The 27,331-nt window shown below is 48.9% G+C and overlaps 1 protein-coding gene across 1 annotated transcript in view; it reads right to left on the bottom strand.

The window, feature by feature from the left end:
• MTPAP (mitochondrial poly(A) polymerase) overlaps window positions 1–25,478 on the bottom strand; it is a 32,974-nt gene extending 7,496 nt beyond the window's left edge. Inside the window, exons 1-5 of the mRNA XM_073581715.1 lie at window positions 25,302–25,478; window positions 22,150–22,313; window positions 12,063–12,281; window positions 9,491–9,715; window positions 2,962–3,173 (exon numbers count right to left, since the gene is read on the bottom strand). Of these exons, the coding sequence (XP_073437816.1) occupies window positions 2,962–3,173; window positions 9,491–9,715; window positions 12,063–12,281; window positions 22,150–22,313; window positions 25,302–25,404 (923 nt within the window). The 5' untranslated portion in view covers window positions 25,405–25,478. The remainder of the gene's footprint in view (window positions 1–2,961; window positions 3,174–9,490; window positions 9,716–12,062; window positions 12,282–22,149; window positions 22,314–25,301) is intronic.
• Between the last annotated feature and the right edge of the window lie 1,853 nt (window positions 25,479–27,331).

Consider the following 27,331-nt stretch of genomic DNA (forward strand, 5'->3'; position numbering starts at 1 on the left):
AAACCCTGAAAAAGATCAATATGCAAAAAGGCAAAACATACCCGTACTAGTAAAGCTTTCTTTTTTTGCGTTTGCACAAACAAAATTGTTATTGATCTGATTTGTGGATTAAACCCACCAATTTAAGAGGGTCCATGACGGGTTTTTTTCACTTAAAAAAAATGGACACTAGGATCAAAAAAATGGAAGAAAATCTTATCATGATACTCATGAAAATGGGCTGTTTTATCTCATATGACAAAAAACACAAAAAAATGGAAGTCTCAATTAGGCCCAAGTCTGTAGAATAAATCCACAACATATTACTGACAAATCTAGAAAAAGTCAGCAGAGCCGTCATGTCACTGACAAAAGGAATAGAACGGCACTCGACACCGCAGAGAGCGGCAGCAGATAAGTATATTAACCCCTTCCCGACATATGACGCCTACGTAGGCGTCATGAAAAGTCATGCCATTTACAACCTGTGACGCCTACGTAGGCGTCATGGTAAAAATCGCGTTCCTGCGAGTCGGGTGACCGAGGTCACTGAAAGGTCACCCGACCCGCAGGTACAGGAGGACCTGTAGTTAACCCCGGGGGGGGTGGCTTTGCCTCCCCGTGGCTACGATCGCTCTGATTGGCTGTTGAAAGTGAAACAGCCAAACAGAGCGATTGTAATATTTCACCAATGAAACTTGGTGAAATATTACAATCCAGCCATGGCCGATGCTGCAATATCATCGGCCATGGTTGGAGACTGCGATCAGCCCCTCCCCCCACGACTGACGGGGGCGATTTCCCCCCCCGCCACCGACTGACAACGGTGATCTGCCGCAGTCAGTATTTGTTCCCCTCCCCTCTTCTCACCTCCGCTCCCCCTGCCTTCCGATCCTCCCCCCCGGTACCTCCTGAGTCCCGGTGTCCCTCAGTCTTCCTCCATGGGCGCCTCCATCTTCCAAAATGGCGGGTGCATGCGCAGTGCGCCCGCCGAATCTGCGGGTTAGCAGATTCATTCATTCCAGGTACATTTTGATCACTGTGATAGGGTCTATCACAGTGATCAAAATAAAGAAAATAGTAAATACCCCCCCCCCCCCCCCATCACCCCCATAGGGTAGGGAAAATAATGAAATAAAGAAAATTTATTTTTATTTTTCCATTAGGGTTATGGTTGGTATTAGGATTAGTGTTAAGATTAGGGTTAGGGGTGTGGTTTTGGTTAGGGGTGTGTTGGGGTTAGGGTTGGAGTTAGAATTGAGGGGTTTCCACTGTTTAGGCACATCAGGGGCTTCCAAACGCGACATGGCGCCATTGATTCCAGCAAATTTTGCGTTCAAAAAGTCAAACGGTGCTCCCTCCCGAGCCCCGGCGTGTGCCCAAACAGTTTGGGGTATCGGCGTACTCAGGAAAAATTGCACAACAACTTTGGGGGTCTAATTTCTCCTGTTACCCTTGGGAAAATAAAAAATTGGGGGCTCTGCATTATAAACTTCTGTGATGCACTTGGGGGTTCGAAGTGCTTATCACACATCTAGGATAAGTTCCGCCCAAACAGTGGTTCCTCCCCACATATGGGGGTTTCAGCGTACTCAGGACAAATTGGACAACTTTTGGGGTCCACTTTCTCCTTTTACCCTTGGGAAAATAAAAAATAAAAAAAAAAATTGTTGCTAAAAGATCATTTTTGTGACTAAAAAGTTAAATGTTAATTTTTTTCCTTCCATGTTGCTTCTGCTGCTGTGAAGCACCTGAAGGGTTAATAATCTTCTAGAATGTAGTTTTGAGTACCTTGAGGGGTGCAGTTTTTAGAATGGTGTCACTTTTGGGTATTTTCTGCCATATAGACCCCTCAAACTGACTTCAAATGTGATGTGGTCCCTAAAAAAAATGATTTTGTAAATTTTCTTGTAAAAGTGAGAAATCACTGGTCAACTTTTAACCCTTATAACTTCCTAACAAAAAAAAAAAAAATTTGTTTCCAAAATTGTGCTGTTGTAAAGTAGACATGTGGGAAATGTTATTTATTAACTATTTTGTGTCAGGTAACTCTCTGGTTTAACAGAATAAAAATTCAATTTTGAAAATTGCACAATGTTCAAAATTTTCAGATTTTTTCACAAATAAACGCAAAAATTATCGACCTAAATTTACCACTAACATGAAGCCCAATATGTCACGAAAAAAATCTCAGAATCGTTAGGATCCGTTGAAGCGTTCCAGAGTTATTACCTCATAAAGGGACACTGGTCAGAATAGCAAAAAATGGCCTGGTCATTAAGGTCAAAATAGACTTGGTTATGAAGGGGTTAATACACACACTATATTACATGCACATATACACTTATTTAATTAAAAAACAAATGTATACATGGGAGTGCTCATTTAAATGGCCACAGCTTTTATTTTAAAACATACAGAGTTGATTTTTGTATTTTTCTTTTAATTACAAATATAGCTTAATTTATATTTTATTTTGTTTACCAAATAGTTTTTTTTCGCCTTTGCATTATTGGCAAATATATATATATATATATATATATATATATATATATATATATATATATATATATATATATATACATATACACACACACACACATACACACACAAAACCTTTTTTTATAAATATTGAAGAATATTTTGGGGGCGTGGTTTGTGCATGGTGGACGGATGCAGGGTCCGCTCGTTGGTTGCATGCACTACTCTGGCCTGGAAATTGGACCGGATTAGTGCATGATGTAACGATTACACACACGGGGTAAAAAATGACCCATGTGCAGTATTAGCACGGAAGCTAACATTGGGTCTGTGTCCGGTCCATTCTCCATACAGACGACACATCCTAAGCTCAGTGATATGTATCCAGCAATCCGGAAACATTTCACCCAGTCCTGCCCGATTGCACATTCTGAAGGGTTTCTATAAAAGTGCTACAGAATAAATGAATATATTTTTCATGCAGGTATCAAATGTACTTACTTATTGTCAGCTGTCAGGTCACACTGGAGGCCTGAGGGCTGGTGGGTGAACCGTACTAGTGGGCAGCGGGCGTTGAGAATTTTTTGTACTTCGTTACATCCGGGGCCAAAACTGTCTATACATTCACCAATCACAGAGAGGATCTTCTGCTGCGCCGTTCTTCCCGAGGAGACGCGCCTCATCCAAAACTCTGCAGTGTAACCGCCTGAGGCCTGTGGACACAAACAACAATCCATGAAGCCACGGTGGAGTAAACATCAGGATGTCTCCGCTCTGTGAGGAGCTGCACAGTGTTCCGCCTCCATTCTCAATTAGATTAGTGAATTCTCTCCCACATTCTGGATCCTCATCTGTAAGTTCAGCAGAATACAAGCACAGGCAGCATCACTCTCTGGATAGCGCAGGAGCATGTCCATACACCAGTAACGTGGTGGCCAATGGCCCCCTCATTGTGCCTCAGAATCAGAAGTCAATGAATCTCCCGGGGTGGAGTTACGGAAAATTGCGGTCCGTTGCCTCTTCTAACCTTATTCTGATCAAGGACAACCCATTTTATCTATCGTTTTAATTTGCGGGGACTCGCAGGTTTCCGACTCGAGACCGGAGGGTATGTATAGTGTATACAGTGGCATGTGAAAGTTTTGGCACCCCTTTTTTAAAAGGACTTATTGTGAACAGTTAAGCAAGTTGAAGATTAAATTATCTCTGAAAGGCCTAAAGTTAAAGGTGACACATTTCCTTTGTGTTTTAGGCAAATAAGTATTGTTATTTTTTACATTTTAAAAATTACAAAAAGGAAAATGTGCTGATACAAACGTTTCGGCACCCTGCATGCTTATAACCCAGTAGCGCCCCCTTTTGAAAGTATCACAGCTTGTAAATACTTTATGTAGCCAGACAAGAGAGTTTTAACCCCTTCATGACCCAGCCTATTTTGACATTAATGACCAGGCCATTTTTTGCAATTCTGACCAGTGTCCCTTTATGAGGTAATAACTCTGGACAGCTTCAACGGATCCTAGCGATTCTGAGATTATTTTTTCGTGACATATTGGGCTTCATGGTAGTGGTAAATTTAGGTCGATAATGTTTGCGTTTATTTGTGAAAAAAATCAGAAATTTAGCGAAAATTTTGAAAGTTTCACAATTTTCAAATTTTAAATTGTTATTCTGTTAAACCAGAGAGTTATGTGACACAAAATAGTTACTAAGTAAGATTTCCCACATGTCTACTTTAGGCTAGTTTCACACTTGCTTTTTTTTGCAGCGCGTTTTTCCCGCAAAAAAAACGCATTGAAAAAACGCATACAACTGCTGCGTTTTTTTCAAGCATTTTTATGAGCATGCATGAAAAAAACGCAGCGTTTTTATGCGTTTGTATGCGTTTTTAGTGCGTTTTTACCGCGTTTGCGTTTTTTTCCAACATTAGGTGGCCCCTCACACTAACCCAAACCATGACTTTACTAACCCTAACCCTGACCCTAACCCTGACCCTAACCCTAACCAAATCATACTTAACCCTAACCCAAACCCTAAACCCTAACTAACCCTAACCCTAACCCTGACCCTAACCCTAACCCTTAACAAAACCATACTTAACCCTAACCCTAACCCTGACCCTAACCCTGACCCTTAACCAAACCATACTTAACCCTAATCCTGACCCTAACCCTGACCCTAACACTTAACAAAACCATACTTACCCCTAACCCTGACCCTAAACCCTAACTAACCCTAACCCTAACCCTAACCCTGACCCTAACCCTGACCCTAACCCTTAACCAAACCATACTTAACCCTAATCCTGACCCTAACCCTGACCCTAACACTTAACAAAACCATACTTAACCCTAACCCTGACCCTAACCCTGACCCTAACCCTTAACCAAACCATACTTAACCCTAATCCTGACCCTAACCCTGACCCTAACCCTTAACAAAACCATACTTAACCCTAATCCTGACCCTAACCTTGACCCTAACCCTTAACAAAACCATACTTAACCCTAACCCTGACCCTAACCCTGACCCTAACCCTAACCCTGACCCTGACCCTAACCCTTAACCAAACCATACTTAACCCTAATCCTGACCCTAACCCTGACCCTAACCCTTAACCAAACCATACTTAACCCTAACCCTGACCCAAACCCCAACCCTAACCCTAAACCCCCTTAACTAACCCTAACTCTAACCCAAACCCCTAAATTCCATGGTTAAAAAAAAAAAACGCATATGCAAAAAAAACGCATACATGAGCATGCCAGTGCGCACATATGCGCATCCATAGGCTATAATGGCCATTTTTAGCGCAAAACGTGCGCATATGTGCGCATGCGCTTTTTTGCAGGGCCAAAAAATGCAACATGCTGCGTCTGGAAAATACAAACGCACACCCCAAAAAAACGCAGCGCATGAAAATCGCATACATGCGCTTACAAGCGCGCAGGTATGCGCACCCATGTTAAATATAGGGGAAAAAACGCATGCGCACATATGCGTTTTTTTCCAGCGCTAAAAAACGCAAATGTGAAACCAGCCTTACATCAGCACAATTTTGGAAACAATTTTTTTTTTTTGTTAGGAAGTTATAAAGGTTAAAAGTTGACCAGCAATTTCTCATTTTTACAACAAAATTTACAAAACCATTTTTTTTTTAGGGACCACCTCACATTTGAAGTCACTTTGAGGGGTCTATATGGCAAAAAATACCCAATATGACACCATTCTAAAAACTGCACCCCACAAGCTACTCAAAACTACATTCTAGAAGATTATTAACCCTTCAGGTGCTTCACAGGAACTAAAGCAACGTGGAAGGAAAAAATGGACATTTTAATTTTTCCAACACAAATTTTCTTTTAGCATAATTTTTTTCATTTTCACATGGGCAACAGGATAAAATGGATGCTAAAATTTGTTGTGCAATTTCTCCTGAGTACACCGATACCTCATATGTGGTCATAAACCACTGTTTGGGCGCACGGCAGGGCCCGGAAGGGAAGGAGCGCCACTTGACTTTTTGAATGGAAAATTAGCTCCAATCGTTATCGGACACCATGTCGCGTTTGGAGAGCCCCTGTGTGCCTAAACATTGGAGCTCCCCCACAAGTGACCCCATTTTGGAAACTAGACCCCAAAAGGAACTTATCTAGATGTGTAGTGAGCACTTTCAACCCCCCAAGTGCTTCACAAAAGTTTATAACAGAGCAGTGTAAATAAAAAAAAAATTTTCCTCAAAAATGATTTTTTAGTCCGCTATTTTTTATTTTTTACAAGGGTAACAGGAGGAAAAATTGGACCACAAAAGTGGTTGTGCAGTTTGTCCTGAGTACGCTGGTACCCCATATGTAAGGGGGAACCACTGTTTGGGTGCACGGCAGGGCTCAGAAGGGAAGGAGCACCATTTGATTTTTTGAAATGAAAATTAGCTCCAATTGATAGCGGACACCATGTCGTGTTTGGAGATCCCCTGTGTGCCTAAACTTTGGGGCTCCCCCACAAATGACCCCATTTTGGAAACTAGACCCCCTAAGGAACTTATCTAGATGCATAGTGAGCACTTTTTAACCCCCAGGTGCTTCACAGAAGTTTATAACGCAGTGCCGTGAAAATAAAAAATATTTTTTTTCCTAAAAAAAATATTTTTTAGTCCGCAATTTTTTATTTTCACAAGGGTACCAGGATAAATTGGACCCCAAAATTCGTTGTACAGTTTGTCCTGAGTATGCTGGTACCCCATATGTGGGGGGGGACCACTGTTTGGGCACACGTCGGGGCTCAGCAGGGAAGTAGTGACATTTTGAAATGCTGACTTTTATGGAATGGTCTGCGGGCATCATGTTACATTTGCAGAGCCCCTGATGTACCTAAACAAAAGAAACCCCCCACATGTGACCTCATTTTGGAAACTAAACCCCCCAAGGAACTTATCTAGATGTGTGGTGAGCACCTTGAAACCCCAAGTGCTTCACAGAAGTTTATAACGCAGAGCCGTGAAAATAAAAAATCTTTTTTTTCCTCAAAAAAAAAAAAAAGATTTTTTAGCCCGCAATTTTTTTTTTCACAAGGGTAACAGGATAAATTGGACCCCAAAGGTTGTTGTCCAGTTTGTCCTGAGTACGATGATACCCAATATGTGGGGGATGACCACTGTATGGGCACACGTCAGGGCTCAGAAGGGAAGTAGTGACATTTTGAAATGCTCACTTTGATGGAATAGTCTGCGGTCATTACGTTTGCAGAGCTCCTGATGTGCCTAAACAGTGGAAACCCCCCACAAGTGACCCCATTTTGGAAACTAGACCTTCCAAGGAACTTATGAAGATGTGTTGTGAGCACTTTGAACCCCCAAGTGCTGCACAGAAGTTTATAATGCAGAGACGTGAAAATGAAAAAATCATTTTTTTTCCACAAAAATAATTTTTTAGACCCCAATTTTTTATTTTTCCAAGGGTAACAGGAGAAATTAGTCCCCAAAACTTGTGCAATTTTTCCTGAGTACGCTGATACCCCATATGTTGGGGTAAACCACTGTTTGGGCACACGTCGGGGCTTGGAAGGGAGGGAGCACCGTTTGACTTTTTGAACGCAAAATTGGCTGGAATCAATGGTTGCACCATGTCGCGTTTGGAGACCCCCTGATGTGCCTAAACAGTGGAAACCCATCAATTCTAACTTCAACACTAACCCTAACACACTCCTAACCACAGCCCTAACCCCAACACATCCCTAAGCCTAATCCCAACCCTAACCATAACCCCAACACACCCCTAACCCGCTCTCCAACCCTAACCCGCTCTCCAACCCTAACCCGCTCTCCAACCCTAACCCGCTCTCCAACCCTAACCCGCTCTCCAACCCTAACCCGCTCTCCAACCCTAACCCGCTCTCCAACCCTAACCCGCTCTCCAACCCTAACCCAAAAATAAAAATAAAAATATTTTCTTTATTTTATTAGTTGTGCCTACCTATGGGGGTGATAATCGGGGGGTTTATTTACGTTTTATTTCATTTTGATCACTGTGAGCGTGATCAAAATGAAAGAATGGAATCTGCAGCCGGCTGATTCGGGCAGGCGCACTACGCATGCACCCGCCATTTTCCAAGATAGCGGCGCCCACGTTCCGGACCCGCGGGACACCGGGAGCGACAGGGGGACTTAGGAGGTACCAGGGTGGGGTGAGGGGGGGGATCGGAAGCTGGCACGGAGCGGAGGGAATGGGAGGGGAGGCAGATGATGACAGCGGCAGCAGATCGCCGATGTCATTCAGTGGTGGGGGTGGGCCATCGCCGTGGGGGGTCGGGGTCGGATCAGTGTCTCCAGCCATGTCCGATGCTACAGCAGCCATGGTGTTCCATCTACATCAGAATACACTGTTCAGAACCGCTGAGCTCACTGATTGGCATAGACTGCGGTACTGACATCACATAGACAATGCTGCAGCCAAACAAAGAGTAGCAGCGGAGACTCACCGGTGGACCCTGGGAAGGATAATAACATTTTTTTTTTTTTTTTTAAATACAATGCAAAGAGGGATGAATTATATTTCAAAGGGAAGAACCTCTCTTGGACCCAATACACATTAGACTAAGGCCAGCCAGTTAATATAAACAGATTCAATCAACAGTCTTATGTGTATGGAGGCTCCCGACTTTTCCCTGACAGATATTGACAGGAACAGTAGGATCCAGCATGTCTGATTTCCAAAGGCCAATTCTTTCGTTCTCTGAAAGGTAAAATGCTGTCTGACAGCAACGCTCTCATAGTCAGACGAGCCCGACGGCAACACTCCCTTAGTCAGACGAACCCGACGGCAGCACTCCTGTAGTCAGACGGGATTGCTGTTGGCCATATGATTGGTCAAACCACTGTTCAGTCAGCAGCTATCTGAAGAGTATCAGGAGCTCTATGGCCCGTTTAGACAAGCCGACCACATATATGAACGTCGACCAATGGTCATTAAATGGCCCATTTAGACAGAACGACCAGAAATCAATGTGCACAGAACACTCTTTGTAAATAATTGACTTGTCTAAATGGACCTTTAAAAAAAACTTGCAGGAATGTAAATTAAGGTCACAGAGTTAGGCTTATGTTGCATGAGAGAAACAGAAGTAAGGCTAATAACATTTCTTCAGTTAAGTAATTATGTGTAATTAGCTCATCTTAAATAAGCTAGAATTAAGCGAGGTCTGTCCTGGAGGAAAAAAAAAATTGTATTTTCTATACAGGATAATGCGTCTCAGCTAAAGTAAACTTTAGAGATAACAAAACAAAGATTGAAGTCTTGAAGTTGTTTGTTGCCATGTTAAATGGAAGGGTATGCTAACAATACCTAATCAGTGAGGGTCTGTTTTGGGGGTTTTTTTTCGTTAGCCCATAAATAGAACCCTTGTCCCTGAGCTATGTCCCGAGATTGCAACTCACACACAATATTTACTAGACGGCTGTGGTATAACAAGCCTACTGCACAGAATCATTCACTCGCCAAAACCAGACATTGATTTCCTACGTCCACCATCTTACCTTTCCAGATTTGTATCCTTTTATATCTTCCAAATTTAAAAACAAGTCCAAATCACAGCCCATTTTTCCAAATGAATTCACACTGGACCCATAGAGATGCACAGTGGCTTCTGGGAAGTAAGCGGTAGCGATGTCGCTTATCAGAGAACTGACCAAATAGCGGAGTCTGATGCTTTCCTCTGTTAACTGGAGCTCGTCTAGGACCATCTGTGCCTGGTCTTCTATCTGATTGACAGGAAAGGAGTCAGAAAAGTTAGCAGGCAAAAAAAACATCATCTAGAGACATTAGACGGGTCATCCGGGACTTTTATTATTTTTGTGTATGGGACTAAGAACTAACAGGCAGGTAGCTGCTAACTACTACCTGACTATTCTCCACGGGATGATCTCTGGTGGCTCAGGTAGTGATTCTCCTGCTTCATTTCATCTTGCGTTAACATAGAAAGCTCTTCCTCTTCGTTCTGTCGGTGAGGAGTCATAGCAGACATCATGCTGATTGACAGACAGCTCCCCGCAGGTTGGTAGCAGGGAGCTATTTACTAGCATGACATCAGCAGAGATGCCCCGTCAACAGAGCACAGCAAAAGAGAAGATGTTGCTCTGCTGACGTGATGTCAGCGGAAGCCACAGAGTTGCCGCCAGGAGTAGTCTGTGACCGCTTTGAACCGGCAGAGATTGGAGCCAGGTTGAACAACAACCTGCCATTTAGCTCTTGGCCCCATACGCAAAACTAATAAAAGTCCCGGATAACTCCTTTAAGCTCTGAACACACTGCTGCAGCTGAGCCCTATGTTTGCCATATAAGCAGGGAAAATTCCCCAGTGAATACATCAGACATAGCCTTAAGATTCCCGGTCACTATAAAGAGGCCAAAGACTATCCTTATGGCCTTATATGGGGCCACAACACCTTTTTTCTACCATGAGAAAGTATAGCAAAATACAGTTTTCCATAAAGCGGCTATTGCAAAAACACTGCATATTTGGAGCCTTTGACTTGACACATACCTCTAATAAGCGTGTCAAATGCATTGGGTACATGAGCCAAAAAAAATAAAACAACACTTAATGGTCAGCTTTGTAAATGTCCCCTTCAGGGTTGTGGAGTCGGAAAGCCAAACCACCGACCCCACAGCATGGCCTCACTACTGAGCATGTACATACAGTGCAGCACAGATTCATCTCATCTACGACTCCACATCACTGGTCACTACTGAGCATGGACATAAAGTGCAGCACAGAGTCATCACATCTACAGCTCCACAGCACTGGTCACTACTGAGCATGTGCATAAAGTGCAGCACAGAGTCATCTCATCTACAGCTCCACAGCACTGGTCACTACTGAGCATGTACATAAAGTGCAGCACAGAGTCATCTCATCTACAGCTCCACAGCACTGGTCACTACTGAGCATGTGCATAAAGTGCAGCACAGAGTCATCTCATCTACAGCTCCACAGCACTGGTCACTACTGAGCATGGACATAAAGTGCAGCAGAGTCATCACATCTACAGCTCCACAGCACTGGTCACTACTGAGCATGTACATAAAATGCAGCACAGAGTCATCTCATCTACAGCTCCACAGCACTGGTCACTACTGAGCATGTGCATAAAGTGCAGCACAGATTCATCTCATCTATGACTCCACAGCACTGGTCACTACTCAGCATGTGCATAAAGAGCAGCACAGATTCATCTCATCTATGACCCCACAGCACTGGTCACTACTGAGCATGTACATAAAGTGCAGCACAGATGAATCTCAATTAAAAGCAGAGATCCTTAGATCAAGGACAGAACAGACATTTATAGGATATTTCATAACTTTACCAAATTCTTATGAAAATATTTACAGCACATCCTGCACTGTACTACTGCACCCAATGTATTATATATTTTAGGAGTCAGACCATTTTATATAGATTTCATCTACGACTCCACAGCCCTGGTCCCCTGGCATCTCATACGTTCTCTCAGCTCCATTTTTTTTTAAGGATTTGATAGCTCTACTAGGTCTGCATTCATCATAATTCTGGAACGTGTTATCTTACAACTCTTCTTTGAATCTTACTTATAAGCCAAAATCAGTAGTGGAAGAATCAAAAGAAAAATACAACAGAAACACGTCACCACTTCATTATTGTTCACCCACTCCTGGTTTTGGCTTACAAACATTGAGGTAAAAACTCACCAAATGCACAATGTGTGCACACGGCCTTATTCCTGCTTGAACTGAATAAATAAAATTAATTAACAATTGGGTGTCACTATTTCCCTAACCTGTGTCCCACCATATTCTGTACTGTCAGCAGTGTGTCAGAGCATCTAAAAACTGGATAAAACTATTACAGGGAATAGTTATACCTAGTTTTTTGGGTTTTTTTTTTACGTTTATACATTTCCAGGAACAATAACTGAGGAACAGCAGGTAGACATTGCAAACCAGGATAATTTTTTCTTATAGTTCTTGAATATAGAAACCTTGTCCTGCCGTCTTTGTCTTTTGCATTACTTCCACAGATGATGAATTACTAGAACGCAGAACGAGGTTTAAACATTTTAGACTTACGTTCTCGGCGGTGGATAATTTCTCTATTAGGTTGTTCATGGGCATACAGGATTGTGGCCAACACTTTGGAAACTGCTGGCCCACATCTGCAGTCTTTACTTTGATATATCTTGATTTATACGGCACTACATATACATCCTCATCGGTAGGGATCTTAGTTCCTGATAGGAGTGATTCTACGCTTTGTAGATCCACAAACTCCACAACTGCGTGAGTGCCCTAGAAGAAAACACAGACACACAGTGCTGTGAGAACAGTATGAGGAATACAGGAGAGACCAATGGCACAGAAAGTGTGATGGAGGGGCCAGAAGTAGTTGTATACTGGGGTTGGGGGGGGGTCTCTGTTTCTGCATTATGCCGCCCAGATTGGATGGCATAAAAATGGTAATAGTTTCCCTGGTAGCTCAGTGGTTAGTGCTATGACCTGGGTTCTAATCCCTAAAAGGACGACATCTGCAAGGAGTTTGTATGTTCTCCTCGTGTTTGCATGGGTTTCCTCAAGGTCCTCTGGATTTCTTCCACACTCCAAAGCCATTCTGATAGGGAATTTAGATTGTGAGTCTCTATGGGGACAGTGATAATGTCTGTAAATCGTTGCTGAATTAATGGTTCTATATAAGCAAAGCATAAAAAACATGTGGTGACCTCCACCTTCAGCAGTCATCAACATGCAGCTGGTATCAGCCATTGCAGCAGTAAACCCTTAGATGCAGTAGTCCATAGAGTCATCATCATCCAAATAGTTAGAAGGAGAGATGAGCGAACATCATCGGCTCTCTCCTTATTCGGCTTACCGAAGAAGCTACGTCAGGAACCCGGATACCTGGATTGCTCCCGATAATCAGCTGTTCGGCGTCGCAGCTGCATGTGTCGCGGTTGTGTGACAGTCACAACACATGCATGGAGAGTGCTATAGCTTGCTGAATAAGGAGGGAGCCGACGACGTTCGCTCATCTCTAGTTAGAAGCCACCTGTCACCACCCCTAGCAATAATAAGGAGTAAAGCATACAAACACTATACACTCACTGGCCACTTTATTAGGTACACCATGCTAGTAACGGGTTGGACCCCCTTTTGCCTTCAGAACTGCCTCAATTCTTCGTGGCAGAGATTCAACAAGGTGCTGGAAGCATTCCTCAGAGATTTTGGACCATATTGACATGATGGCATCACACAGTTGGCGCAGATTTGTCGGCTGCACATCCCTGATGCGAATCTCTCTCCTGCAATAGAGCAGAGATCACCAGATCTCTGCTCTATCGGATTGAGATCTGGTGACTGAGGAGGCCATTTGAGTACAGTGAACTCATTGTCATGTTCAAGAAACCAATCTGAGATGATTCGAGCTTTATGACATGGCGCATTATCCTGCTGAAAGTAGCCATCAGATGTTGGGTACATTGTGGTCATAAAGGGATGGACATGGTCAGCAACAATACTCAGGTAGGCTGTGGCGTTGCAACGATGCTCAATTGGTACCAAGGGGCCCAAAGAGTGCCAAGAAAAAATTCCCCACACCATGACACCACCACCACCAGCCTGAACCGTTGATACAAGGCAGGATGGATCCATGCTTTCATGTTGTTTACGCCAAATTCTGACCCTACCATCCGAATGTCGCAGCAGAAATCGAGACTCATCAGACCAGGCAACGTTTTTCCAATCTTCTACTGTCCAATTTCGATGAGCTTGTGCAAATTGTAGCCTCAGTTTCCTGTTCTTAGCTGAGAGGAGTGGTACCCGGTGTGGTCTTCTGCTGCTGTAGCCCATCTGCCTCAAAGTTCGACGCACTGTGCGTTCAGAGATGCTCTTCTGCCTACCTTGGTTGTAACGGGTGGCAATTTGAGTCACTGTTGCCCATTCTCCTCTGACCTCTGGCATCAACAAGCCATTTCCGGCCACAGAACTGCCGCTCACTGGTTTTTTTTTCTTTTTCGGACCATTCTCTGTAAACCCTAGAGATGGTTGTGCGTGAAAATCCCAGTAGATCAGCAGTTTCTGAAATACTCAGACCAGCCCTTCTGGCACCAACAATCATGCCACGTTCAAAGGCACTCAAATCACCTTTCTTCCCCATACTGATGCTCGGTTTGAACTGCAGGAGATTGTCTTGACCATGTCTACATGCCTAAATGCACTGAGTTGCCGCCATGTGATTGGCAGATTAGAAATTAAGTCTTAACACACAGTTGGACAGGTGTACCTAATAAAGTGGCCAGTGAGTGTATATATTTGGTACTGCTATCTGTAATCACACTAAGGCTAGTGTCACACGACTGTATGTTCCACAAATTGGTCTGATTATGCTAACTGCACTCTGATCAGACTCTCGGATATGGAGAAATAAAAAGAAAAAAAAAAAAAGTTTGACCATCTTCTCCATACAGTCTGTCCAAGAAAATCGGACTGCACTCTGATATCATCTGATGTTTTCCACGGATCCATGGACATGAATGGGGAAGTGCCATCAGATTGTCGGAGGCAAATCGATCACGCAGCACCGCCCCATAGAATAACATGGGGACGTGTGCTGTCTGTCAAAACCGCTGACAGCACTCGTAAGGCTGTGCACACGTAAGCGTTTTTACCAGCAAAAAACGCTTACAAGAAGCATCCCATTCATTTTAATGAATTCTGCACTTTTTGTGCATATTTATGCATTTTTATCCACGAAAAAAAAACCGCATAGCGGTAAAAAACGCAGCATGCTCATTAATTTCACGGAAAAATCCGCATTTCTAACTATATTCTATGAGACTGGGGATGCTCCTGAAAAAACAGGATTTTTTGGGTTGCTTACCGTAAAATCTGTTTCTCGGAGCCTTCATTGGGGGACACAGAGACCATGGGTGTATGCTGCTGCCACTAGGAGGCTGACACTACGCACAAAAAAAGGTTAGCTCCTCCTCCGCAGTGTACACCCCACCGACCGGCAGGAAGTTCCTCAGTTAGTGAGAAAGCAGTAGGAGAAGTAACAGAATAGATTGAAAGCAGAACAAACAACTCAACTGTAACAAACCGACAAACATAAGAACAGGAGTTGTAGAACATGGGAGGGTGCTGTGTCCCCCAATGAAGGCTCCGAGAAACAGATTTTACGGTAAGCAACCCAAAAAATCCTGTTTTCTCGTTCACCTTATTGGGGGACACAGAGACCATGGGACGTCCCAAAGCAGTCCCTGGGGTGGGAAACAAACTTCCATCAGGCCAGTGGACTCGCCACCGCAGCCTGCAGAATCCTTCTACCTAGGCTGGCGTCCGCCGAAGCGTAGGTGTGGACCCTGTAGAATTTCACAAAGGTGTGAACCGATGACCACGTTGCAGCATTGCAAAGCTGCAGCGCGGAAGCTCTGTGGCGCACCGCCCAGGAGGCACCCACCGCCCGGGTAGAGTGCGCTCTGATCCCTGGAGGGGCCACTCGATGCTTGACCCGGTATGCCTCCAAAATTGCCGATCTGATCCAGCGCGCAATAGTGGCCTTTGAGGCTGGGTGATGAACAGAGTCTGACTTCCGCAAGGAAGTCGTCCGGGCTAGATAGACTCTCAATGCCCTGACTAGGTCAAGCTTGTCCAAAGACCGCTCCCGAGGGTGAGCTGGGCTCGGGCAGAAGGATGGCAGAACAATGTCCTCATTGAGGTGAAACGAAGATACCACCTTCGGAAGAAAAGAGGGCGGAGGCCGCAGAACTACCTTGTCCTGATGAAGGACCAAAAAAGGAGAGCGGCAAGAAAGTACCGCTAATTCCGACACGCGCCGGATGGAGGTAATGGCCACCAGAAAGGCCACTTTCCAAGAAAGGAGGGAAAGGGAAACGTCCCTGAGAGGTTCAAAAGGAGGACCCTGCAGAACCTGAAGAACCAAATTAAGATCCCAAGGATCCACGGGAGCTCGGTACGGAGGAACCGTGTGAGCCACACCCTGGAGGAAGGTTTTGACCTGGGGCCGGGAGGCCAGCGTTTTCTGAAATAAAATGGACAGTGCCAAAACTTGACCCTTCAAGGAACTGAGAGCAAGCCCCGCATCCAGCCCTGCCTGAAGAAACGCCAGAATAGAAGGGAGCGAAAAAACCAAGGGCGCGATGTCATTGGCCTCACACCAGGAGAAATAGGCTTTCCAAGTACGGTAATAGATCTTCGAAGAAGAAGGCTTTCTGGCGCGGATCATGGTATGAATTACCCGATCAGAGAATCCTGCCCGTCTCAAAACCTCGGTCTCAACAGCCACGCCGTTAAATTGAGCGACCGAGAACTGGGGTGGCAAATCGGGCCTTGAGACAGCAGATCTGCCCGTCGGGAAGCTTCCAGGGGGCGTCCGCGAGAAGGTTGACAATGTCTGCGAATCAAGACCTTCTGGGCCAATTCGGGGCGATGAGGATGACTGGAATCCCCTCTGCTTTGATTTTCTTCAACAACTTGGGAAGAAGAGGCAGAGGAGGGAACAGGTAGGGGAGCACGAACTGTGACCAAGGGACGGCCAGAGCGTCGGCGCCCACTGCCAGAGGGTCCCGAGACCTGGAAACGAATTGTGGGACTTTCCTGTTGAGGCGAGATGCCATGAGGTCTACATCCGGGGTTCCCCACTGACGGCAGAGCAGATGAAACACCTCCGGATGTAGGGACCATTACCCTGCCGCGAGACCCTCGCGGCTGAGGAAATCGGCGGCCCAGTTGTCCACGCCGGGAATGTGAACCGCGGAAATCGTTGGAACAAAGGTCTCTGCCCATTGAAGAATTCTGGACACTTCCGCCAGGGCTGAGACACTCCGTGTCCCCCCTTGGCGGTTGATATACGCCACCGCTGTGGCATTGTCTGTCTGAATCCTGACAGGCAGGCCCTTGAGGCGCCTTTCCCAGTGGACGAGAGCTAGATGGATCGCCCGTATCTCTAGGACATTGATCTGCAGAGCTGATTCCTGAGTCGACCATCGACCCTGAACAGTGTGATTGCGGAACACTGCACCCCAGCCGATGAGGCTGGCGTCCGTAGTGACAATCTGCCAGTGAACGGGAAGAAAAGACTGCCCCAAGAGAATGAGGGGAGACGTCAACCACCAGTTGAGAGACCGCCTGATCCGGCAGGAAAGGCGAACCGGACGATCCAGAGACAGAGCCGACCTGTTCCACCTGGACAAAATGGCCTGCTGGAGTGGCCTGGCGTGAAATTGGGCAAAGGGAACTGCCTCTATCGCCGCCACCATCTTCCCCAGGACCCTCATGGCTGACCTGAGGGATGGAAATAGTGTGATCTGTAATGATCGCACGCCCTGCTGCAGGGAAAGAATCTTGTCTTGTGGGAGAAATACCCTTGACCGACGAGTGTCGAACAGAAGGCCCAGAAACACAAGGCGTTGAGTAGGGACCAGACAGGACTTTTCCCGGTTGACGATCCACCCAAAACTGGACAGGGTGTCTAGAACGATCGCCACACTTAGGCGGGCCTGTTGAAAGGAGGGGGCCTTGATCAGGATATCGTCGAGGTACGGAAAAAGAACGAGACCTCTGATCCTCAACAAGGCCATCAACGCCGCCATAATTTTCGTGAAGACTCTGGGAGCGGTGGCGAGCCCGAAAGGAAGCGCGACGAACTGGTAATGTTCGTGAAGAATCGCAAACCGCAGGAACTTCTGATGTCTGGGAAATATGGGCACATGTAGATAGGCATCTTGGATGTCTATGGAACCCATGAATTCCTGCTCCTCCATGGAAGCAATTACCGAGCGAACTGACTCCATCCGGAGTGGCGAAGGCGAACTCTCTTGTTGAGTAACTTGAGATCCAAGATGGGTCGAACTGTCCCGTCCTTTTTCGGCACCACAAACAGGTTTGAATAAAACCCTGTGAAGCGTTCCGATTCTGGAACGGGCACAATCACCCCGGAACTGAGAAGAGAGGCGATGGTCGAACCGAACCCCGGGACCAAGGCCGGATCCCTCGGCGGACGGGATTGTAAGAAACGATCCCGTGGAAGAGAAATGAACTCTATTTTGTATCCTGTTGATACAACCTCTCTGACCCAAGCGTCCTCTACTGAGGCGAGCCAGACGTCGCTGAAGAAGAGAAGTCGACCTCCCAATTGGAAGGGACCCACGGGAGACCGATGGTAGTCATGCGGACGTAGACCGTCCAGATCTAGATCTGGACGGTCTTCCCTGGGAAGAGTGGGACCGCCAGGACGGAGTGGGCCTGAAGGAAACCTTCTTTCTTTCCTGACGTGCCTGTGGTCTTTGCTGGTTGGAAGGGTTTTCCGCCGTATTGAAACGGCGGAAAGTCCGAAAGGGACGAAACTGACGCCTTGGAGGAGGTCTGCGAGGCTTGGAGGGGAGAAGAGAACTCGTACCTCCGGTAGCGTCCTTAATAATCTGATCCAATTGTGATCCGAAGAGACGCACTCCCTGAAAAGGCAGATTGGTCAGAGACTTTTTAGAGGACAAGTCCGCCTGCCAGGCCTTGAGCCAAATTGTACGTCGGATTGCCACGATGTTACTTGACGCCTGAACTGCGCAAGATGCGGCATCCAAGGAGGCAGAAAGCAGATAATCCCCCGCATGGGAAATCCGATTGGCGAGATCGGCCAAATGCTCTGGTCGTGCCTTATCCAGAATGCCCTGCCGAAGGTCATCTGCCCAAGTGGATATGGCCTTTGCTGCCCAAGAAGAAACAAAGACTGGACATACCACTGCTGATGCTGCTTCGAAGGCAGATTTTGCTAGAGATTCTATGATCCTATCATTAGAATCTTTTAGCGACGCCACACCTGACAGCGGAAGGACCGTATTATTAGAAAGTCTGGACACGGGAGGGTCCACCGAGGGAGAAGCGGCCCAGTTGTCCGTGAGCTCTTTAGCAAGCGGGTACAGCACGCCGAGACGCTTTCCTCTTTGAAAGCGTCTGGTCGGATCTTCTCTCTCCTTTGTAAAAATCTTTCCAAACTCAGAATGGAAGGCAAACACCCTGGATGGTGTTTCCGCCCGTCTGGACGAAACCTCCTGATCTGAGGATTTCGCAGGGGCGTCAGCGATGTCAAAGGTATGGTGAATCGCGGCAATGAGGTTTTGCACCGTAACCTTCATGTTCGCATCCTGGTCCGAATCCAGCTCTAAGACCCCTTCCGATTCCGAAAGCGCTTCGCCTGACTCGGGGGAGGAGGCCCGAGAGGGAGACTGCTGGGGACTATGGGGTGAGGTAGGACGAGGGGAGGACTCCGCCTGGAGGTCCTGCCTGGGCCTCTTGCGACTGCCGCTGGCTGGCTCAGATGGGACGTCCTGAGACGTGCTGGGTCCCGCCGAAGCTCCCAAGGGCAACTTGTCCAGAACGGCTACTAGGGACTGAGACACCTTGATGAGGTCTGCCACTGACTGTGATTGAGAGGAGGCCCAACCCGGCATGGGGGGCTCACTCGCCCCTGGGGCTATGGATGGCTCCTGAGCGGCGTCGGGCTGGACGCAGAGCGGGTACGATCAGACTTAGCGTTGGACATAGTGAAAAGAGAGGCAGTGCCGGACGGTTGGGGGACAGAAGGCAGAGAAGGGTGTCAGTCTGCAGGTGCAGAGCTACTCACGGTCCGGTGTCCCCAAGGGCGACGCTCTCTGATCTGGCTGCAGGATGAGGCCAGGCCAATCCGGCTGAAAAAAAAGGCCCAGCGACCGAAATCCGGCAGGGAATGAGGTGCGGCTGGCAGGCTGAGAAGATGGCGACCACCAGGGAAAGGGCGCGCTGCCAGAGGGAGAAGAAGGGCGGAGCTCGCCGCAGAGATCCCCTTAGCACCGCCCGCTGTCCAATAGCAGGCTGGTGTGAGGCAAGGGGGCTGGGAAGGCCTAGGACGGGCGGGAGAGAAGCCCGCTTAGAAGAAAGGGGCAGGGGGCGTGGCCGCGACGCAGCGGTAGGCCCGAGATGAAGCCGGGGCCTAAATTAATAGCGCCGGCCGCCTGTCAGCAGGGGGTCGGCGCGGAAGACGCGCCGCAACACCGGGCCACGTCCCTGCTTCCCACAGCCCGACCCCTGTATATCCCTGCCGGGATGAAGAAGAAACGGGGGGGGGGGCGCAGAACAAGGCCCGAAAGAAAAGGGGCCTTCATGGATGCGGCGACCGTGGGGAGAAGCGGGCGCGCAGGCCCTACCGTGGTCCCCTGGCGACCGCCTTAGGATGAAAACGCCGGGGGACCGCTAGACCGCATACTCACCCAGGCCGGGGGCCACAATAAAGGTACCTGAGAATCCCACGCTGTCTGTCGTCTTTATGGAATCCACGCCTCGTCCAACCGTCAGGCTCTGGTAGGCGAGATGGTGGGAGGCGGGGGGCAAGGACCGTCCGTATAGCTGGCACGCACCTGTGCGAGGCTCCTGGTCCTGCCGCGGAGACCTATGAGGATACGGGGTGGCAGTACACGCCGTACTCATAGTCTCTTTGTGGGAGTACGGATGTGACTGTTCACTCCGTATCCCTCCGAAACCTGTAAAGGAACGACGCACGACGAGGTAGATAGGGGTCTAATAAAAGACCCGTGTCCACCTCCTACTGACACTAAGCTAAACTGAGGAACTTCCTGCCGGTCGGTGGGGTGTACACTGCGGAGGAGGAGCTAACCTTTTTTTGTGCATAGTGTCAGCCTCCTAGTGGCAGCAGCATACACCCATGGTCTCTGTGTCCCCCAATAAGGCGAACGAGAAAAACGGATAACAAACACGCAAAAAACGCGCGTTTCCTGGGAAAGAGTCCGGTTTTTAGTCCGGCATTTTCTGCATACGTGGGTACATAGCCAAGCTGCTGTCACACTTAGCGATGTACCAGCGATCCCGACCAGCGATATGACGCGGTCAGGATCGCTGGTACATCGCTAAGTGGTCGCTAGTGAGCTGCCACACAGGCAGATCTCTCTAGCGACATCGCTGGGGACGGGGATCGCTACTTACCTGTCACACCAGGCGATCCTGCGTCCTCCCGCCCGCGCCCACGTGTCGCTCGTCATCACAGCAGGAAGCGCCACAGGAAGCTGACGACGAGAAACAGTCCTGAACGTTCTCGCGCGATCAGCGATAACCAGCGGGGGAGCCGGTCGTAGGTAAGTATCAGACACAGAGATATCGCTAGCAATATCTCTATAACGTCACAAGTTACAGCGATATTGCTAGCGATATCTCTTAGTGTGACATGCCCTTAAGAGCTATACAGTCGTCTGGACAAGGCCAAGTAGCAAGATAAAGTTAACATGTACTTTCTACTGGACAGTGATCGCTGTACACCACACCCTCAACCTTCCCCAAAAGATTCCAATCCACAGACAATTTCCTGTTTTCTAATATATTATAGTTAGAATAATACGGTAATTTAAATTATAACGGGCACTTTATTCCCCCAAATTTTGGGGGGAATATGGGGGTGTGTCTAATAGTCCGAAAGTAGCTTACTGGGGGAGGGGGGCTACAGTGGCAGGAGTCAAGCGATGCAGTGGGCCCTGGGCTGGGAGAAGGAGGTGTTCAGAGGTAAAAAGCTGTAGGGCAATGCTGTGAATCTCAGAATGGCAGCAGGGGGTGTTTGGCTTTTTGTGAAAACCTGGAGCTCCTGCACTTCCATGGTTTCAATGTGAAGGGCCCCGTGAAAATGTCACATGCGTAGATGGAGTTCTCAGCAGCACACCGCCGAGCACCACCGCACACCATCTTCAACCAGCCTGGGATGGGACTGGAATCAAGTCCTGTGTTCCCGCACCGTCACCCCACCCCCGTTAAGCTGAATTCTAACTGTAAAACGGACCCCCATTTGACGCATTTCCCCCCCCAATTTTCCTCCTCAAAATTTGGGGTGCGTCTTATGGTCCGCTGCATCTTATAGTCCGTAAAATACGGTAATCTACAAAAATACTACAACTCTTTCCCGGAAACAACAAGCTCTCACACGACTTAGCTGACAGAAAAATAAAAAATTACGGCTCTTGGAATTCGATAATGAAAAAAAAAGAAAACTTGATGGTAGCGAGACGCGAATAACACGGGGGCGTCTTCACGGGTCAAGCTCTGTGATGCCCATCTTCCATTTCACGGGTCATTATTTTTAGAAATCAGCGACAACCATGGAACCAATACTTACATTGCTGTCAAAGAAGAAGTGGCTAGCCACCTCGCCGTGCTGTGACAGGTAACGCAGGAACTTGGTTTTGTGGATCTTGGGCGGGCAGCTGATCAATACTGAATGCTTGGCTTGTTCATGTCTTAGGTTCTGCACATCTGAAAAGTTGGTTTTTATGACGTGATCTGCGAACAGCATAAAACAGTCATCAGAAAGACGGATCAAGTGCAAGCAGTGGTGCACGACAGAAACCACTCTGCAGACTCTACTCTGCATGAGCATCCTTCATCCAACGTGTGCGAGCCATACTCGAAGCGCAGAAACACGCGGTTACATGGAGCGTCCACGGCACTGGCAATATGAATACTGTTCCCTTTAAAAGGGATGTACCCCAAATGTCCAATGATGCACATCCACACTCTTGTTCCTTGATAGGAGATGAGGCCCTGCCTACGCTAGCTCTATCCACGTATTGCTATGGGCGGTCAATATTCAAAACTCACTTTTGTCAGATTAGGCTATGTTCACACATTGTGTTTTCTTTCTTTTATGCTTTTTTTTCCAAAGGCAAAACCTGCTTTCTTGGCAGTGGAAAACTTGGCTCAAAAAAGCTAGTTTTGCTTAGTTTTTGTTGCATTTTTTGCAGCGTTTTTGTCGGGGTACATTTGTCTCTTGTGCACGCTGATAAAGTTTAGGCTAGTTTCACACTAGCGTTTTTGAGCGCAGCGACGGCCTGCGCACGGCCGTCGCTAAGCCCCGCCCCCTGCCACGCCTCCTCCGGTAGCTCCGCCTACCGGCGCATGAGGCTGCATGCGCCCTGCGTCCCCTATCTTTATCACTGGGGGCGCAGGCCGTGCGCAGTATGCGATTGGCGGCGCATGCGCCTTTTTGACGGTGCGCCGGCGCAACCAAAGTGCAGCAGGTTGCGTTTTGGCGCAAGTCGGCGCACCGTCAAAAGGACGCATGCGCCGCCAAACGCATACTGTGCACGGCCTGCGCCCCCAGTGATAAAGATAGGGGACGCAGGGCGCATGCAGCGTCATGCACCAGGAGGCGGAGCTACCGGAGGAGGCGCAGCAGGGGCGGGGCTTAGCGGTGGCCGTGCGCAGGCCGTCGCTGCGCTCAAAAACGCTAGTGTGAAACTAGCCTAAGCGCAAAAACAAAAAATCTGATGCTACTTCATCAAGCTTTGGCACAAAAACGCAGCAAAAAATGTTAACTGCATTTTTTTGCACCACCCGTTGCTTTTAATGGGTGAAAAACACTGAAAGAAGTGACATGCTGCATTCTGCAAAACTTCGAGTTTTGCACAGAATACTGAGGACAAAAAAAACCAAGCTGTGTGCATTTCTTTCCTGTGCGATTTCTGAAATCTCAGACTTTGCTGGTACTATAAGATGCAGCTAAAATCTGCATTAAAAAAAGGCTGCAAAAAACCTTGCAGCAAAAAAGCAATGTGTGAACATAGCTTATGAGGATGGAAATCCAAGTTCTTGGGTGCTGCAGACCAGCTCCTATTCACTTCAATAGGCTGCACTGAGAACGGCCACTCCAGTGTGCGGCGCTGTGCTGCCACTTCTCCATACAGTGCATTAATGGTCCAGTAAACAGCTGATGGGTGGTTGGGGGTGCCGGATCCTCACTGATGACTTACACTAATGGTTAACAATACAATAATTAAAACAAAAATAAGACGAAATGTCACAGCCCGGCGGAGTCAATAATGGGGTGGCCACGCACGCCTGGCGCAGGGGGGGGGGGGGGGGGGGGAACGACGACGCGCACGCCTGGCGCGGGGGGGGGGGGGGGGGGAGGAAACGACGCGCATACCCGGCGCGGGGGGGGGGGGGGGAGAGAACCCGACACGCACGCCTGGAGCGGGGGTGGGGGGGACACGACACGCACACCTGGCGCGGGGGTGGGGGTGACACGACACGCACGCCTGGCGCGGGGGTGGAGGGGACACGACACGCACGCCTGGCGCGGGGGGGGGACACGACACGCACGCCTGGCGCGGGGGGGGGGGGGGGACACGACACGCACGCCTGGCGCGGGGGGGGGGGGGGGGGGGACACGACACGCACGCCTGTCGCGGGGGGGGGGGGGGGGGAGAGAACACGACACGCACGCCTGTCGCGGGGGGGGGGAACGACGCGCACACCTGGCGCGGGGGGGGGGGAGAGAACACGACACGCACACCTGGCGCGGGGGGGGTGGGGGTGGGAGAGAACACGACACGCACGCCTGGAGCGGGGGTGGGGGGGACACGACACGCACACCTGGCGCGGGGGTGGGGGGGACACGACACGCACACCTGGCGCGGGGGTGGGGAGAGAACACTACACGCACGCCTGGCGGGGGAGAGAACACGACACGCACGCCTGGCGCGCGGGGGGGGGGGAGAGAACACGACACGCACGCCTGGCGGGGGAGAGAACACGACACGCACGCCTGGCGGGGGAGAGAACACGACACGCACGCCTGGCGCGCGGGGGGGGGGAGAGAACACGACACGCACGCCTGGCGCGCACGGGGGGGTTTACACGACACGCACACCTGGCGCAGGGGTGACGCGACACGCACGCCTGGGGCGGGGGGGGGGGGACACGACACGCACGCCTGGCGCGGGGGGGGGGGACACGACCCGCACGCCTGGCGCGGGGGGGGGGGGAACGACGCGCACACCTGGCGCGGGGGGGGGGGGGGGGGGGGGGGAGAGAACACGACACGCACGCCTGGCGCGGGGGGGGGGGGGGGGGGGGGGAGACACGACACGCACGCCTGGCGCGGGGGGGGGGGGGAACGACGCGCACACCTGGCGCGGGGGGGGGAGAGAACACGACACGCACGCCTGGCGCGGGGGGAGACACGACACGCACGCCTGGCGCGCGGGGGGGGGGGGGGGACACGACACGCGCACCTGGTGCATGGAGATGCCAGGAGGAACAACAGAGGAAGCAGACGAGGCAGCCTATGAAGACTGCAGAGTGTGAGCTACAGGCTGCCAACTGCAGCTCAACCAGAGGGACTACATGTCCCAGCAGCCTCGCACCAGTCTACGTGACAGGACACTACCACACGTGTGACGGCTGCAGTGACCTCCACCCTGTGACCAGGGCGGGAGGACGGGAGGCGCGACAGCTACTGCCGGGACACAAGCAGCAAGGCCTCACCTGCCTTCTCCACCACCAGCGGCCGCTGCTTCCTCCCGGCGGTGGTGCTCAGGGCCCGGCAGGCGGCCCTCAGCACAGAATTCAATCTATTGCGGCTCACCATGACACTGCCGGCCGGGGGACGACCCTCTGCGCATGTGTCAGAAAAGACCTACGGCGTCCTAGGTGGCCCAAAACGCTTCAGAAATCTGCCATGCGCTTTCCAGAAAGTGAAAGTGAGAGATTTTTATTTTCAGACAAGATTTTAGATCCAAAAGTTTTTATTTCTATCTGACATAAGGCTTTTATTACAATTTTTCCCCCATAAAGTGATTTAATAAAAAGAAGCCATTAAAAGAAGTTCAACTACCCCACCGAGCGCACCAAAAGATTATATATATATATATATCACACATACACACACAGCACAGACCAAAAGTTTGGACACACCTCATTCAAAGAGTTTTCTTTATTTTAATGACTATGAAAATTGTAGATTCACTCTGAAGGAATCAAAACTATGAATTACCACATGTGGAATTATATAATTAACAAAAAAGTGTGAAACAACTGAAAATGTGTCTTATATTCTAGGTTCTTCAAAGTAGCCACCTTTTGCTTTGATTACTGCTTTGCACCCTCTTGGCATTCTCTTGATGAGCTTCAAGAGGTAGTCACCGGAAATGGTCTTCCAACAGTCTTGAAGGAGTTCCCAGAGATGCTTAGCACTTGTTGGCCCTTTTGCCTTCACTCTGCGGTCCAGCTCACCTCAAACCATCTCGATTGTGTTCAGGTCTGGTGACTGGAGGCCAGGTCATCTGGCGTAGCACCCCATCACTCTCCTTCTTGGTCAAATAGCCCTTACACAGCCTGGAGGTGTGTTTGGGGTCATTGTCCTGTTGAAAAATAAATGATGGTCCAACTAAACACAAACCGGATGGAACAGCATGAGGCTGCAAGATGCTGTGGTAGCCATGCTGGTTCAGTATGCCTTCAATCTTGAATAAATCCCCAACAGTGTCACCAGCAAAGCACCCCCACACCATCACACCTCCTCCATGCTCCACGGTGGGAACCAGGCATGTAGAGTCCATCCCTTCACCTTTTCTGCGTCGCACAAAGACACGGTGGTTGGAACCAAAGATCTCAAATTTGGACTCATCAGACCAAAGCACCAATTTCCACTGGTCTAATGTCCATTCCTTGTGTTCTTTAGCCCAAACAAGACTCTTCTGTTTGTTGCTGTCAGGAACACCGCACTGACCTTGCTCACTGAGCCAGTGCGCGTGTCCTGAGTAAAGCGAAACAGTGCTCAAAGATCCCTGTGGAGCAGGCAGCAACCGAGTAGATGCGTACTTCAGAAGCACGTGACTGCTAGAGGCGTGGCCTAAACTCCAGAGAGCTAGGAGCTGCAAGAGAACTCCTAGCAGGGTAACTGCGAGACAAAGTTACCACGGGGCATAGACAGGGAGAATAGTCAGGACGTAGCCAATGAGTCACACACAGATATAGCTGCAAGGTACCAAAGGGGCGAACAGAGAGTAGTCAGGTCACAGGCAATGAGTCATATACAGAGATAATAACGCAGTACAAAATCAACAGGCAAACTCACAATGGGAAACAGAGCCGGGTCAGAACCATATAAACAAGCTATAGCAACAAACAGGCACACAGGGGTCAGCACACTCGGCCAAAGGCAAAAGTATAATTGGCAGGGATTGAAGCTTCCCAGGGGTTTAAGAAGCTCTCCCAGAACCAGAAAGAGGCCCCAATCATTTACCCCAGGTGTGCAGGTCAAAACCTGCACCGAGCTCCAGACATTAACCCCAGGTGTGCAGCTCAAAAACCTGCACTGGAATCATGACAGTACCCCCCCTCAACGGGGGGCCTCTGGACCCCCAGGCTTCCCCGGGAACCTGGCATGGAAAGCCCGAACCAGGCGATCTGCATGTACCGAGCGAGCAGGGACCCATGAGCGCTCCTCTGGTCCATATCCCTTCCAGTGGACCAGGTATTGCAAAGAGCGGCGCACCCGCCGAGAGTCCACAATA

The sequence above is a fragment of the Dendrobates tinctorius genome, unplaced genomic scaffold, assembly GCF_039654945.1.
Source record: "Dendrobates tinctorius isolate UK_male_01 unplaced genomic scaffold, ASM3965494v1 ptg000070l, whole genome shotgun sequence".
In the NCBI taxonomy this organism is placed as follows: Eukaryota; Metazoa; Chordata; class Amphibia; order Anura; family Dendrobatidae; genus Dendrobates; species Dendrobates tinctorius.